This window comes from Pimephales promelas, chromosome 6 (assembly GCF_988280905.1).
Source record: "Pimephales promelas chromosome 6, fPimPro1.hap1.1, whole genome shotgun sequence".
Lineage (NCBI taxonomy): Eukaryota > Metazoa > Chordata > Actinopteri > Cypriniformes > Leuciscidae > Pimephales > Pimephales promelas.
In genome coordinates this window covers 27,438,553-27,452,951 of record NC_142774.1, presented here as the reverse complement: position 1 = coordinate 27,452,951, position 14,399 = coordinate 27,438,553, and the positions used below count along the sequence as shown (strand labels likewise).

Here is a 14,399-nt window from a genome sequence, read left to right as displayed (position 1 = left end):
GGGTCGAAATTTTGATTTTCGATATCTCAGCTCTGGAAGGGTCTAGAGCCTCCATTGTTGCACTCAGGTCTAAGTCTCATGGCCCTCTATCAGAATCCAGAGTTTTGAGAAGATTGGGGATACTTAATTTTTCGCCCAAAAAAAAAAAACCGTAAGGGGTAACACTGTCGTTTTTTTTTTGGGTCGAAATTTTGAGTTTCGACATCTCAGCTCTGGAAGGGTCTAGAGCCTCCATTGTTGCACTCAGGTCTATGTCTCATGGCCCTCTATCAGAATCCAGAGTTTTGAGAAGATTGGGGAGACTTAATTTTTCGCCCAAAAAAAAACGTAAGGGGTAACACTGTCGTTTTTTTTTTTTCGGGTCGAAATTTTGATTTTCGATATCTCAGCTCTGGAAGGGTCTAGAGCCTCCATTGTTGCACTCAGGTCTAAGTCTCATGGCCCTCTATCAGAATCCAGAGTTTTGAGAAGATTGGGGATACTAAATTTTTCGCCCAAAAAAAAAAAAACGTAAGGGGTAACACTGTCGTTTTTTTTCGCGTCGAAATTTTGATTTTCGATATCTCAGCTCTGGAAGGGTCTAGAGCCTCCATTGTTGCACTCAGGTCTATGTCTCATGGCCCTCTATCAGAATCCAAAGTTTTGAGAAGATTGGAGATACTTAATTTTTCGCCCCCCAAAAAAACCGTAAGGGGTAATACTGTCGTTTTTTTTTCTGGCCGAAATTTTGAGTTTCGATATCTCAGCACTGGAAGGGTCTAGAGCCTCCATTGTTGCACTCAGGTCTATGTCTCATGGCCCTCTATCAGAATCCAGAGTTTTGAGAAGATTGGGGATGCTTAATTTTTCGCCAAAAAAAAAAAAAAAAAAAAAACGTAAGGGATAACACTCGTTTTTTTTTTCTGGTCGAAATTTTGAATTTCGATATCTCAGCTCTGGAAGGGTCTAGAGCCTCCATTGTTGCACTCAGGTCTAAGTCTCATGGCCCTCTATCAGAATCCAGAGTTTTGAGAAGATTGGGGATACTTAATTTTTCGCCCAAAAAAAAAAAACGTAAGGGGTAACACTGTCGTTTTTTTTTCGGGTCGAAATTTTGATTTTCATATATCTCAGCTCTGGAAGGGTCTAGAACCTCCATTGTTGCACTCAGGTCTAAGTCTCATGGCCCTCTATCAGAATCCAGAGTTTTGAGAAGATTGGGGATACCTAATTTTTCGCCCAAAAAAAAAAACATAAGGGGTAACACTGTCGTTTTTTTTTTCGGGTCGAAATTTTGAGTTTCGATATCTCGCATGTTCGGGTTTAACTTTAGACCCCAAACCTTAAATTACTAAAAGTGTATTTTAAAACACTTTGACTTACTTTCAATTAAAGTAAGTTTTGTGGCTTTTAGTCCACAGCTATTTGCTTTGCAAGATGTAAACAACACTGGTCCAGAAACACTTCCTTTTTCACTTTGTAACTGTTTTCTTTATTTTAAATGTAAAAAGAACATCTAAAAGATGTTTGTTTAACTTTTTGATTCAGTTTTAAATGTTCTGTTGGTTGTATTTTATCCCAGCTTTTATCTAGTGTTAAAAAAACTGAAACAGAAAGTGCTTCTGGACCAGTGTTGTTTACATCTTGCAAATGGTCTATAAGCTAGCGAAGGGGGTTTCTATGAAACCTTTCTATGCTTCAATTTTCAATTTTACTCTCATTAAGTGATAGGGCAACACGTAAATATTCTGACAGTGCGACTGATCTTATCAAAACTACAGGTAAACCCTTCATGGCTCCACTATATAGTAAAAAGTAACTACTGTATATGTGGTTTCTATTAAACTATGGCTTAACAGCGCTGATTCAGTAAGAAGTGTATTCACCTCAGAATTGATGACGAATTCAGTGAACAATTCAGTTATCAAACACAAATGTCTCAGTGATTTAAACTAGTTTAAAGCCTGATGAAACAGCACTGACATTCTCAACAGCATTTAAAGGGGAAACACTTTGACACCCTGAACGAACAAGTTAAAAAGCTTTCCAATACACAAATCCCCAACATTTACCATGGATTTACCGTATAGTAAGAATACTTGTAACATGCTATTTTGGCAGAACTATGGTATATTTCTATTGAATGTGAATCTGCAGCCTTGAAATGATGGGAGTTAAAGATGAAGATGTGAGTTTTAAATCTTAAATGTGATGATGTTGTTTCATTTGTGTGTTTGTGTAGGTGCGAGTGTACTCCAGGTTACACCGGGGAGCACTGCGAGGTGGATTTTGATGATTGTGAAGATAATAAGTGTAAAAACGGGGCTCAGTGTATTGATGCTGTGAATGGTTATACATGTGTGTGCCCAGAAGGATACAGGTGAACATGAATACACAAACACACTAAATCATCAGAGATTACCATGTGGAATACGTGTCTCACTCTGTGTGTGTATGTGTGTGTGCACAGTGGGCTGTTCTGCGAGTTCTCTCCTCCAATGGTCCTGCCGAGAACAAGTCCGTGTGACCACTATGACTGTGCCAATGGTGCACAGTGTGTTGTCAAGGACACAGATCCTGTGTGTCAGTGTCTCCATGGTTACCAGGGCGTGCACTGTGAGAGGCTGGTCAGCGTCAACTTCATCAATAGAGAATCGTTCCTGCAGATCCCCTCCAACCTCATTACAGAACAGGCCAATATATCACTACAGGTACATGTCTTAAAAAAAGATCATTCTGCTTGTGTTTTTGTGTGTGCGTGAGAAAAACGCATATACACACACTCATGTGGTCTGTCTGCGTGTAATAGATCGCCACAGATGAGGATAATGGGGTGTTGCTGTATAAAGGAGATAATGAACACATCGCTGTGGAGCTCTACAGAGGCAGACTGAGAGTCAGTTATGATTCTGGATCATATCCTCCATCTGCCATCTACAGGTACACACGATTTCGATACTGTAGGCATTTTACAACAGCTCATTCACTCAGAATTTAGAGTTGGAACTATACATTTCACAATATGCTAAATCAAGATCAGGACTAGTGTTGTACCAAGTTGCTACTAAAACATTTCAAACGTCACGGTACCAAACACCGGTGGTATACTGAGTATTAAATGGCTCATCTGTGTATAAAAAGGATAGAAAGAAGCTTATTACTTCAACATATAGATAACATATCATAATAAGAAAGAAAAGAATCTCAACTTCCGTTTTATACTCAACTTTAGCTTTGGTTAAGGAGTTAATTTAGTTTTTAACTGTAATTAGACTGAGATCAAAAAGTAGTTGGCAGAGGGTCACAGACTCCTTTTGAAGATCTCTGGTTGAAGCAAAACCTTAAACACTTGTTTTTTCTCAACAGTAATGAGGAAAAATCTATCTTCTGAAGAATTTTTTATAAAGACTAATCAATTTAAATGGGTCATCAGCTGCATTTTTTATTATTTTTTTTACATTTTTAAATGTTCTTTTAAATGTTCTTTGAGGTTCACTTATAATGTTATCTAGATGTTGAAGTAATAAGCTTCTTTCTATCATTTTTTGACCCTCTCTAGTTTTAAAGGGAAAGTTCACTTTGAAATTAATTTTTGATATGTTTTAGCTTACCTCAAGGGCATCCAAGATGTACGTGTCTTTGATTTCACTGAACAGTAGTTTCAATTTTGATATTTTTAGTTCGTGTCTATCAGTATAATGGAGGTCTATGGTCACCACCTCAAAGAGCATGCACAGTGAAGTCCAAATTAAACATGATTTAATGACTCGTAAATCTAAGTACACATTGATGGCCTAAGACACGAAACGAGCGGTTTGTGTAAGGAAAACAAACAGTATTTATACCGTTTTTACCTCTTGTAACCACAGTGATCTGAGGGTGTGGGCGCTTTTTTGGATGCCCTAGAGGTAAGCTAAAACATACCAAACATTTATTTCAAAGTGAAATATCCCTTTAATGGGTGTGACGCATTCAAGCCTTGAAATAAATGGATTGGGTAATTGGGTTTTGCATATTAAAGGGTAAGTAAACTCCTGGTCAGAGCCTGACTCCACCCACGGGAGTAACGTTACATGCAGGAGGAGCAGTGTTTGGCACTGCGTCGCTTTTCAGCGCGAGCTGTGTGGAGAAGCCCATGTCCACCTCTATTCCGTTACCATCCTGACCACTGTACTAAATAAACAGCAAATCACAACTATTCACAGTTTGACTGTGGTGCTACAGTATAAATACTCAGACAAAGCATTAGTGACACATGGTAAAAATACTGTTACTCAGACTTGTGTGTTGCAACATTACTGTCAGATCCACTGTCTTTCTGAGAAGCCTGCACCGAACAGTGTAGTTTAAAAACAAATCCGCAGTAAAACGAAGCGAACAAACAACGCGACATGTCTTACTGACACGATCTGACTGGAACTTCGTAAAAAAAAAAAGGTCATTCACACTTTCTTAATGTTAGGATCACAAGGAAGGCAATGCAAAGACACAATGTGGCACTTCAAAGACTCTTGTAACCGTTTAATGCTGGAGTATTCCTGAATTTGTGTCTCTCTCTTATTTACTATTACATGACGTGTGAATTGGTGGGTGGGGCTAAAAAGGCAATGATGTAGAAGTAGGCGTTGATCTTCTGCAGAGGTGTCCTTTCATCGCACTATGACATAATAATGTGACAAAATCCGAAACGAGTCGGTTTGGTTTGAGTTTGGTTTCAATAAAAGCTGTTTCTGGAAACACAAGGTAATTTGGAGGTTCTGGAACTCTCAGGTTATTTTTATTGTACAGTGATCTCTTATATGTAAAAAAGATTTCTATTCATGACCCCTTTTAAAGTCCCTGTAAAGTCAAAATTAAGTATGTGTGTTCTGAGTCTGTCATACCACAGAAAAATGTGATATTAGCCACCCAGCCAAATTTGAATGATAAAAAAAGCCGGCAAGTACATAAAATAGACTATCAAAATCTTGAAAAAATCAGCAGTTATCTCTGTTCTCAAACGCTAGGGGCGTGTTCGCTGGCTGTGCTGAAACCACGCCCACTCGCGGGAAAGCTGTAGACGATGATATTAGGTGAAACTGGTCTCGGAATGGGAGGATGAACGCTGAGGCGGAAGATAGTCGTTTCGGCCCCGTTCACCAGCAGCATCGGATTATCAGTGAATGCCAGTTGTCTCTGAGGAAAGTTTATAAATTAAAATGATCACTACAGAGACGGGTGTTGCTGTCGGTGATCCTCCGTTCTTCATCAAGGTTGGCTCAACACAAAATTTATCCACCTCTTCTTGATGTGATCACCTTTTAGGAAATTTAAATAAAGACATCGATCTGTTTTGTACATGATCGCATCCAGGTAGTAGCCTATGTATTTCCTTGTCAAAGGCATAGCAAGCTAGCAAACTGTAGACTGTAGTAACTAATAGTACTGACAGTAACTCGCGAATGCAAATGTGCTCTATTGTTAGGGGAAAGATCAGCCCCTGTCTATGGATCAGCCAAAGTTGGGGCGTGTGGCACGAGCTCTTGGGCTCCAGTGCGTCATCGAGCCCTTTTTTAGCCCCGCCCAAAAAATCCGTAAAATAGCAAGGGTGAAAAACTGTACACACATTTCAGTACTTCACAGTTCACAGTCTTTGTAATATGTTTTAGCAATACATATGTAACATTTATAATGTGTTTAGAACTTTTTTGTAGAATTGCCTTAACAGGGACTTTCAATTATTGACCCCTTTTTAAACTCTTATTTTGAGATTACCCTCACTGTTCACTTCTGCTCTCTCCCTAGTGTTGAGACGATAAATGATGGCAGTTTTCATGTAGTGGAGCTGGTGGCAAAGGATCAGTCTCTGTCACTGTCTATTGATGGAGGAAGCCCCAAATCCATCAACACTGCCAGCAGTCCCAGCCCAGCACCTAGCCCTGCTCCGCTTTACCTTGGGGGTATGTACAGTACAACACAGCGGTCACTTTGAAACGTGGTTAGGTCTGCTTCCAACTCTGGATCTTCCCAGAATATTAGTTCATAGCAATTAAAAAAAGCTTTCTTTTCTCAGGAATCCCTCAGCAGTCTGGATTGGCTTCATTGCGTCAGAGCTCCGGGAGGAACGGCTCTAGTTTCCACGGATGTATCCGGAACCTCTACATTAATGATCAGCTCCAGGACCTCACTCAGTTCCTGCTGCAGGAGGGGGTGGTGCCCGGCTGCCAGCCCTGCCAGAGGAGTATCTGCGCTCACGGGCAGTGCCATGCCACCGGACAATCCTCCTTCAGCTGTGAGTGTGAGGCCGGATGGACTGGCCCTCTGTGTGACCAGCAGATCAACAACCCATGTGACGGGAACAAGTAAGAGACCGAAAAATGCACACACACACACATACTGGTTTCATTATTTTAGAGTGGAAATTAATTCTTTTGTCATTTTGTGTGTGTGTCTGTCTCAGGTGTATCCACGGTTCCTGTTTGCCCATAAACTCGTACTCGTACAGCTGTCGCTGTCATCCAGGCTTTGCAGGTGTATTGTGTGATGAAGAGGAGCAGTTGAGTCCCTGTCAGTACATAGCATGTAAACACGGGCGCTGTCGCGTGTCTGGGCTGGGGAAAGCCTACTGCGAGTGCAACAGCGGCTACACGGGGCAAAGCTGTGATAGAGGTATGAAACCTTTCAATGAAACCTGATCTTATCAGAGAAAAATGTGACATTGCATACAGTTTTGAAAAATATTGTCGTAGCCACAAGAAATTTGAAATAATGTTTTGTCAACTTTTATATCAAGCAGCAGGAAAGAATTTTCCCTAAATGCCACCTAGGGATGCACACTGTATCAGTAGTCGTACCATATCTATTACCGGACGTTATTTGTGCTGTTTTAAATGTATCTATATTGGTCGATATTTGATCTTTAATTGTGCTCATGCTCATTTCCTATTTTTTTTTTTTTTACCTTTGCTGTCATCTATTGCTTATTTAAAATTCATCTTTAAAATCATTAATCTAATAACATTGATAGAAGTAAGCTTTTGAAAAAATCTCAAAATTTGTATATGTGTATTATGGTGGCCAAAATCACTATAACCATTATAGGTTTTAGTGTTTGTTTGGTTTTGTTTTTAATTGACAAAATAATCTGAATATGGACCTTTTTTCAGTTATTGGCCAAAAATATGATATTATAAGCTGATAATATTTAATAGGCTATATTATAGACTTGGTGGACAAATTAGTCTTGGTTAATACAGTCTCATCCCGAAAAGTCATATAACTGACGTCTTGGGACGTCTTTTGACCATACGTCAACAACCCTTAAACGTCGGTTAGATGATGATCTCGGGCCGTCATACAACTGACGCTTTACCTTTAACGTCGGTTAGGTGACGGGGTAGGTTTAGGGGTAGGTTTAGGTCTGGGGTAGGGTTAGGATCCGATAACGTCATAACCGACGTTTAAGGGTACCCTAAAAAGGCGGATGTTGACGTATGGTCACAAGACCATTATATGACGTCTTGGTATGAGACTGCGCTGTGTTGGTCAGTATAGTAATATAATAAAATCCTAAAATTGGATTTCAAATTGAATTTTAATTAGAGACTATAGCATTTTTTATATATAATTTAGAGCACTTGCAGTGCATTTAAGCTACTCGTGCAAATTATGGTACAATTGGGACATTTTCCATAAAAATATTTTTTAAGGCCACATTTACACATAGATAAATTAGTATTTAGATAAACCAATATTTCCCCCCCTCCTGTTTTTAATAATAACATTGTGCACATAACTTCATACATCAACCCGCATAAATACGCAGTCGTACGGCATCATAATGATGTAGCCTAATATGTTTCTACTGCACTGTTTTAAGTTTTCATTATTTATTCAATTTAATATCAGTATTGTGATTAATTAGCCTAATTAATTGAACTACGTTTCACTTGAATTAATCTGGTACCAAAACGGACACTTTTCAATGTCTGTGATTGTAGCGCCTCTTAGTGGCTAAAGGCACTAAATACACCCCAAATTTTACCGCCGCGGTAAAAGCCACATTCTGTTTGTCTACCTACTGTATACCAAACTGGGTGCTCACATGACGTTAAGCATTTTCTGGCGCATAATGTGACGTTTGAGAACCTAAAACCCTGTTTCTCCCAGTTGACACGGCAACACATAACGTCTCGGTTACGTATGTAACCCTCGTTCCCTGAGTAGGGAACGGAGACGTTACGTCAGAAGTGACGGAGATTGGGGGTTTCGCATAGAAAGCCAATCCTCTTCGAGTATTAAAACACGAGCCAATGGCATGCAATGCCTTGGGGCTGCGGAAATTTGCATAGCGTACTCCGCCCTACTCCGTGAGTATAAAAGGAGGAAGTGAACGCAACCGCAGTATGTCTTCGCTGAGGAGCCAAGACTGAACTCGGCCTCTACCCAGCGATACAGCAGAAGTGGCAGGGAGACGTAACGTCTCCGTTCCCTACTCAGGGAACGAGGGTTACATACGTAACCGAGACGTTCCCTATCGTAGTCACTTCGAGTTACGTCAGAAGTGACGGAGATTGGGGGTCTGTGCCATCACGCCATCTTCAAGCTGTCTTCCAGTGCCCTGCGAAAGACTGAACCCCCGAGCCTTACCTCTTTTTTTTTTTTTTTTTTTTTTTGGGGATCCGACTTTGACACAGGATTACCAAGGTACACTGGGAAACATATCCCGAAGGGGACATGCTACCAGCTGCCTACCGAAGGGAGGACTTAAGGATACACACATGGCCACATAGGAACGCATATGGAACACTGGAGTACCAACCGCAGGTGGCTACTGATTTAAACTCCAGGGGTGGCAGATGGCTTGCCAAGGGAAGACACATGCTCAGAGAGGCTTACAGTGGATAATACACATGAGACGGTTACCATGGGGAACCGTGCGCATGGAGGCACCTAGCTAGCATCCAGAGCAACGCAGTGGTGCCCGCATCGTCGGTGCTGGAGGACTCAAGACTTCAATGGAAGAACTGAGGAAATATCGCACTTATCCAGTCCGGGGAGTGGAGTGGCGAGCAAGCGAAGACACCTGAGCGGATCCAGAACTGGCCGAAACGAGTACGTGAGAGGATACCGGCTCAATTCGCAGATTATAGAATCTGGCGAAGGTGTTGGGTGTCGCCCAGCCTGCAGCTCTGCAGATGTCTGTTAGCGAGGCGCCGTGCGCTAAGCCCAAGAGGAGGCTACACTCCGAGTGGAATGGGCCGTCACACCAAGGGGGCACGGAAGGCCTTGCTGCTGGTAAGACAAAGCAATGGCATCCACTATCCAGTGGGACAGCCGTTGCTTTGAGAGAGCCCTTCCCTTCTGGCTCCCCCCATGACAGACAAAGAGCTGGTCTGAGGTCCTGAAACACTGCGTTCTGTCGACATAGGTGCGGAGAGCACGTACCAGACAGAGCAGTGCCAAGGCTGGGTCTGCCTCCTCCAGGGGCAGCGCTTGCAGGTTCACCACCAGGTCCCGGAGGGGAGTGGTAGGAACCTTGGGCATATATCCAGGCCGGGGTCTCAGGAATACGTGAGAGTAAGCCGGCCCGAACTCCAGGCACACTTCGTCAACAGAGAGTGCGTGCAGGTCCCTTACTCTCCTGATGGATACCAATGCAATCAGGAGTGCTGTCACATAGGACAGGGCAAAAACTCTACCGACTGCAAAGGCTCCAGGGGAGGCCTCTGCAGAGCACCCAGGTCTACTGAGAGGTCCCCAGAGGGCAGGAGGGGAGGGAGGCGGATTTAGCCCCCTCACTCCCCTCAGGAACCTGATGACCAGGTCATGCTTCCCATAGACTTACCTTTCACTGCATCATGAGACGCGGCAATGGCCGCGACATAATCCAAAGGGTGGAGGGCGACAGCCTGCGCTCCAACCCCTCTTGCAGGAAGGAAGCATGACTCCGATCGAACATCTCCGGGGGTCTTCTCAGCGAGAAGAACACCAATTGACGAAGAGGTTTCACTTCAACGCATAAAGGTGTCACGTGGACGACGCTCTTGCGGAAGTGATGGTTGCCGCCACCGCAGGTGGCAGCGAACTCAAACCTGCCTCGTCCCGTCCTGGAGCCACACGTGCAGCCTCCAAGATCGGGACGAGGGTGCCACAGAGTGCCCCGTCTCTGAGAGAGTAGGTCCGGTCTCAGAGGAATAGGCCAAGGAGGTGCTGTCGCGAGGAGCAAGAGTTCGGAGAACCACGTCTTGGTGGGCCAGTAGGGGGCTACCAGCAAGACCTGCTCCTCGTCCTCCTTGATCTTGCACAACACCCGTGCAAGGAGGCTCACTGGGGGAACGCACACTTGCGTGGGCCCCGTGGCCAGCTGTGCGCCAGCGCATCCGAGCCGAGAGAGCCGCGGGTCAGAGAATAACTGGGCGCAGTGGGACGAGTCCCGAGAGGCGAACAGGTCTAACTGTGCCTCCCCGAACTGGTCCCAAATCAGCTGGACCGACTGGGGATGGAGTCGCCATTCGCCGGAGATGGGACGGGCCCGGGACAGCTCGCGGCTGCCCGGTTCCGGTCTCCAGGAATGTAACTGCACGAAGGGACCTCAGGTGCTTCTGACTCCATATCAAGAGGTGGCGGGCGAGCTGCGACAACCGGCGCGAGCGTAGACCCCCCCTGGTGGTTGATGTACGCTACTGCCGTAGTGTTGTCTGAGCGGACAAGCACATGCTGGCCCTAGAGCACGCTCGGAAGCGGTGCCGGGCGAGCCGTACTGCCAACAGCTCGAGGCAATTGACGTGCATGAGGCGCTGGGCTCCTGTCCAGGAACCGGCGGCTGCATGCCCATTGCACATGGCACCCCAACCCGTGGTAGACGCATCCGTGGAGACAACGAGATGCCTGGAAACTCGCTGAATAGGGACCCTGTCCGTAAAAAGCTGAGGTTCGACCACGGGAAGAAGGATCGGCGGCACGTCGGAGTCACTGGAACTCGGAGCGAGCCGCGATGCCATGCCCACCTCGGGACTCGATCGCGAAGCCACAGCTGAAGCGGTCTCATATGAAGCAAACCGAGCGGCGTTGCCGCGGCCGCGGATGCCATATGCCCCAGGAGCCTCTGAAATAGTTTCAGTGGAACCGCACTCTTGCCCTCGAACTGTCGAAGACAAGCCAGCAGTGAGTGCGCGCGCTCGTTCGTGAGCTGCGCGGACATGGCGACCGAGTCTATCTCCATGCCGAGAAAAGAGATCCTCTGCACGGGGCAAAGTTTGCTCTTTTCCCGGTTGACCCGAAGGCCCAGACGGGCTAGGTGCCGTAGCACCAGGTCTCTGTGTTCGCAAACCTGAGCTCGAGAGTGTGCTAGTAACAGCCAGTCGTCGAGATAGTTCAGGATGCGAACCCCGTGTTCGCGAAGGGGAACAAGGGCTGCCTCGACGATCTTCGTGAAGACGCGAGGGGACAGAGCCAACCCGAATGGGAGAACGGCGTACTGGTATGCCTGGCCCTCGAAGGCAAACCGAAGAAACGGTCTGTGTCGAGGGAGAATGGAGCCATGGAAGTACGCGTCCTTCAGGTCGATCGCTGCAAACCAATCCTGATACCGAACACATTCGAAAATGCGTTTGGCCGTGAGCATTTTGAACGGTAGTCGATGGAGAGAACGGTTCAAAATGCGCAGGTCCAGGATCGGTCGTAACCCACCGGTCTTTCTTGGGGACAATGAAGTAGGGGCTGTAAAGCCCGGACCTCACCTCGGCTGGAGGGACCGTCTCGATTGCACCCTTCGCCAGCAGGGTCGCAATCTCCGCTCTCAAGACTGGGGCATTGCCACCAACCATCGTGGAGCGAACTCCCCTGAAGCGGGGAAGAGACCGTGCGAACTGAATCGCGTAGCCGAATCCGATCGTTCTGATGACCCAGCGGGAACCCCGGGAAGCGCTAGCCAGGCTTCCAGGAAGTGAGCCAACGGGGTCATGCGAACCACAGACGTCCCCCCGGAGGGGCAGCGAGGCGGGTCGACCGGCATGCGTGCAGGAGTTACCCCGTCCGGATGCACCGTCGAAACCCGCTCCCCGACAGAAGAGACCAGGGAAGGCAGAGCGTTCCACGGGGGTCTGTTCTGCCGGGGGTCTGGCGACAGAGGGGGAAGGGATTGGCGTAGCCCGGGGACGACACACGCACCCTTCCGCGCCCTCCGAGACAGAGAGGAATGAACGGGGCGACGCACTGGACGTCGTGCGCGCTCATTCCAGTCTGTGTGCTCAATGACAGTGTCAGCTTTTCCTCAACCAGCTCAGGGAGCTAGCTAGAACAAAAGATTCTCCACCGGCCCTCCACCGGGGAAGGAGGGGCCCTGCCACCGCCTCCTGAGAAAAACCATGACACTATCACTGAGCGGCCCGCCTCAGGAACATCGCTTCGCCTGGCATCTAGCGGGGCACGCGGCCTGAGGGGGGGCTCTTTTCTTGGGACGCTTACCTGTGGCCTCCTCCGCGACGCGAACCGGCTGAAGGCTGCTGCTGGGGCCGCGTGGGAGGGAAGGGAGCCGCAGGGGGGCGTCCTCGGCGGCGAGCTGGCGGAGGCGTCCGAGCCGACGGCTGGTTGGAGGCAGCAGCTGGCCGTCGGGGCAGAGAAACCGCCTTCGTCTGCTCCTAGGCGGTCGAGAAGTGCTGGGCAAAGTCCTGGACCGCACCGCCGAACATTATGATGCACCTGGACCACAGCGGTGGGCATCACCTGACCAAGGGAGCGAGCGACCGCCTCCGTGACCCGTTTAAGGACAAGGTAGGCGACAGGCTCGCAGCTCGCTTGGTCCGTCACCTCCTCGTGCACATTCCTGAGCAGCTAGCTTTGTAGGTGCTCATCATATGCAGGGCGGAGGCTGCCTGTCCCGCCGCTCTACAGAATCGCGCCGCCATAGACGACGAGAACCCATAGGCTTTGGAGGGGCATCTGAGAGCAACCGCCGGTTGACCGGGGGAGCCCCAGCGTACCCACAGACAGCCGCATCGCCGAGGGGAGGAAGGGCGGGGAACTAAGCACGCTTTTTTTTTTTATTATTTATTTATTTTTTTATTTTTTTATTTTTTAGTGCGTGTCAGTTCCGCATGCAACTCGGGGAAAAAAGGAAATTGGGGTTGGCCGTGGCCGTAAGGCGGCAGCGTTACCCAAAAACCAATTATTCAGCCGCGAGAGATCGGGGAGGGGCGGAGTTCCACCCCCACCCGATGCTCACGGACGCCCGAGATAGCACGGCCATCATCGCGGGATCAGACACGGCGGCGCTGACGCTCCCGAGGGAGGCAACGCGGCCGCATCCTCACTTCCCGAGGAGTCAAGCCCGCCTAGTGATGCTGTGATCGACATCGCATCATCATCTGGAGCGCTGCCCGAAGCAGCCGGTGCCACCGAAGAAGCAACCGACTGAATCGAACTAACGCTCGCTGGCTCTCGCACTGAGGCGGGAGGTGTGGCCCGAGGAATCGTCGGGGCTTATCCCACACCATCACCGTAAATCACCAGGTCCCCGGGTCGACGGGCCCCCTATGGAGGAAACCGATCGAGCGGGGGGGACCGGGACTCTCACTCAAGTGAGATCATTGAGTCTCGACCTCAGTGTAGAGATGGTCATGTTCCCACAGAAGGAAAATGAGTCATCCACGAACGCTGCTGCTGCATGCTGAAATGCCCAGGCATACAAAGCAGCGATCGTGACCATCAGATGACGACAGAAATCAATCACACCCAGAAGAGCACGGGCGAACCGTCTTTAAAAAGACGTGCGCGTGCAGCTCTTTCAATGAGAGGAGGAAATTCACTCTTTCAGCGCTGAAGCGACCAGGGAGAAGCGCAAAGTCTGGCAGACCACTGCTCAGATCGCAGGCGATGCAGAATCTCGCTGGGTACCGCCGTCACACCAACACTGAAGAGGACGCTCGTCTCGAAGAGTCTTGAACAGTGCTTTCAGGAGTGAAGAGGTTCTCTTGGCTCCGAAGCGAAAACATACTGCGGTTGCGTTCACTTCCTCCTTTTATACTCACGGAGTAGGGCGGAGTACGCTATGCAAATTTCCGCAGCCCCAAGGCATTGCATGCCATTGGCTCGTGTTTTAATACTCGAAGAGGATTGGCTTTCTATGCGAAACCCCCAATCTCCGTCACTTCTGACGTAACTCGAAGTGACTACGATAGGGAACCGGCGTTATCAGAAATATCCACTTTGCCTGGAGTTTTTAGAAATAATCGTTTCCTGTGATAAAATCAGGGTTTTTGTGTAAATGAGAGGCCAAACCCTAGGGAAATATCTGCGTTTTCCCTTTGTGTAAACGGGGCATAAATCTTCTAATAACTTTCTCCTCTAATCTTTAATTTTCTCAATAGGAAACAAAAGTCATAGCATTTTATCACCACTAGTAGTCATGTCATCTGGAACATATGGTCCATTTTTCCACG

General features: G+C 47.4%; 1 protein-coding gene across 7 annotated transcripts in view; it reads left to right on the top strand.

Annotated features, from left to right (window-relative positions):
- The window catches only part of slit2 (slit homolog 2 (Drosophila)), a 107,514-nt gene that overhangs the window by 91,008 nt on the left and 2,107 nt on the right, over window positions 1–14,399 (top strand). For all 7 annotated transcript variants that reach the window (XM_039693712.2, XM_089132319.1, XM_089132321.1 and 4 more), the window contains 6 exons: window positions 2,222–2,359; window positions 2,450–2,690; window positions 2,789–2,919; window positions 5,764–5,918; window positions 6,032–6,320; window positions 6,419–6,627. In XM_039693712.2, the coding sequence (XP_039549646.2) occupies window positions 2,222–2,359; window positions 2,450–2,690; window positions 2,789–2,919; window positions 5,764–5,918; window positions 6,032–6,320; window positions 6,419–6,627 (1,163 nt within the window). The remainder of the gene's footprint in view (window positions 1–2,221; window positions 2,360–2,449; window positions 2,691–2,788; window positions 2,920–5,763; window positions 5,919–6,031; window positions 6,321–6,418; window positions 6,628–14,399) is intronic.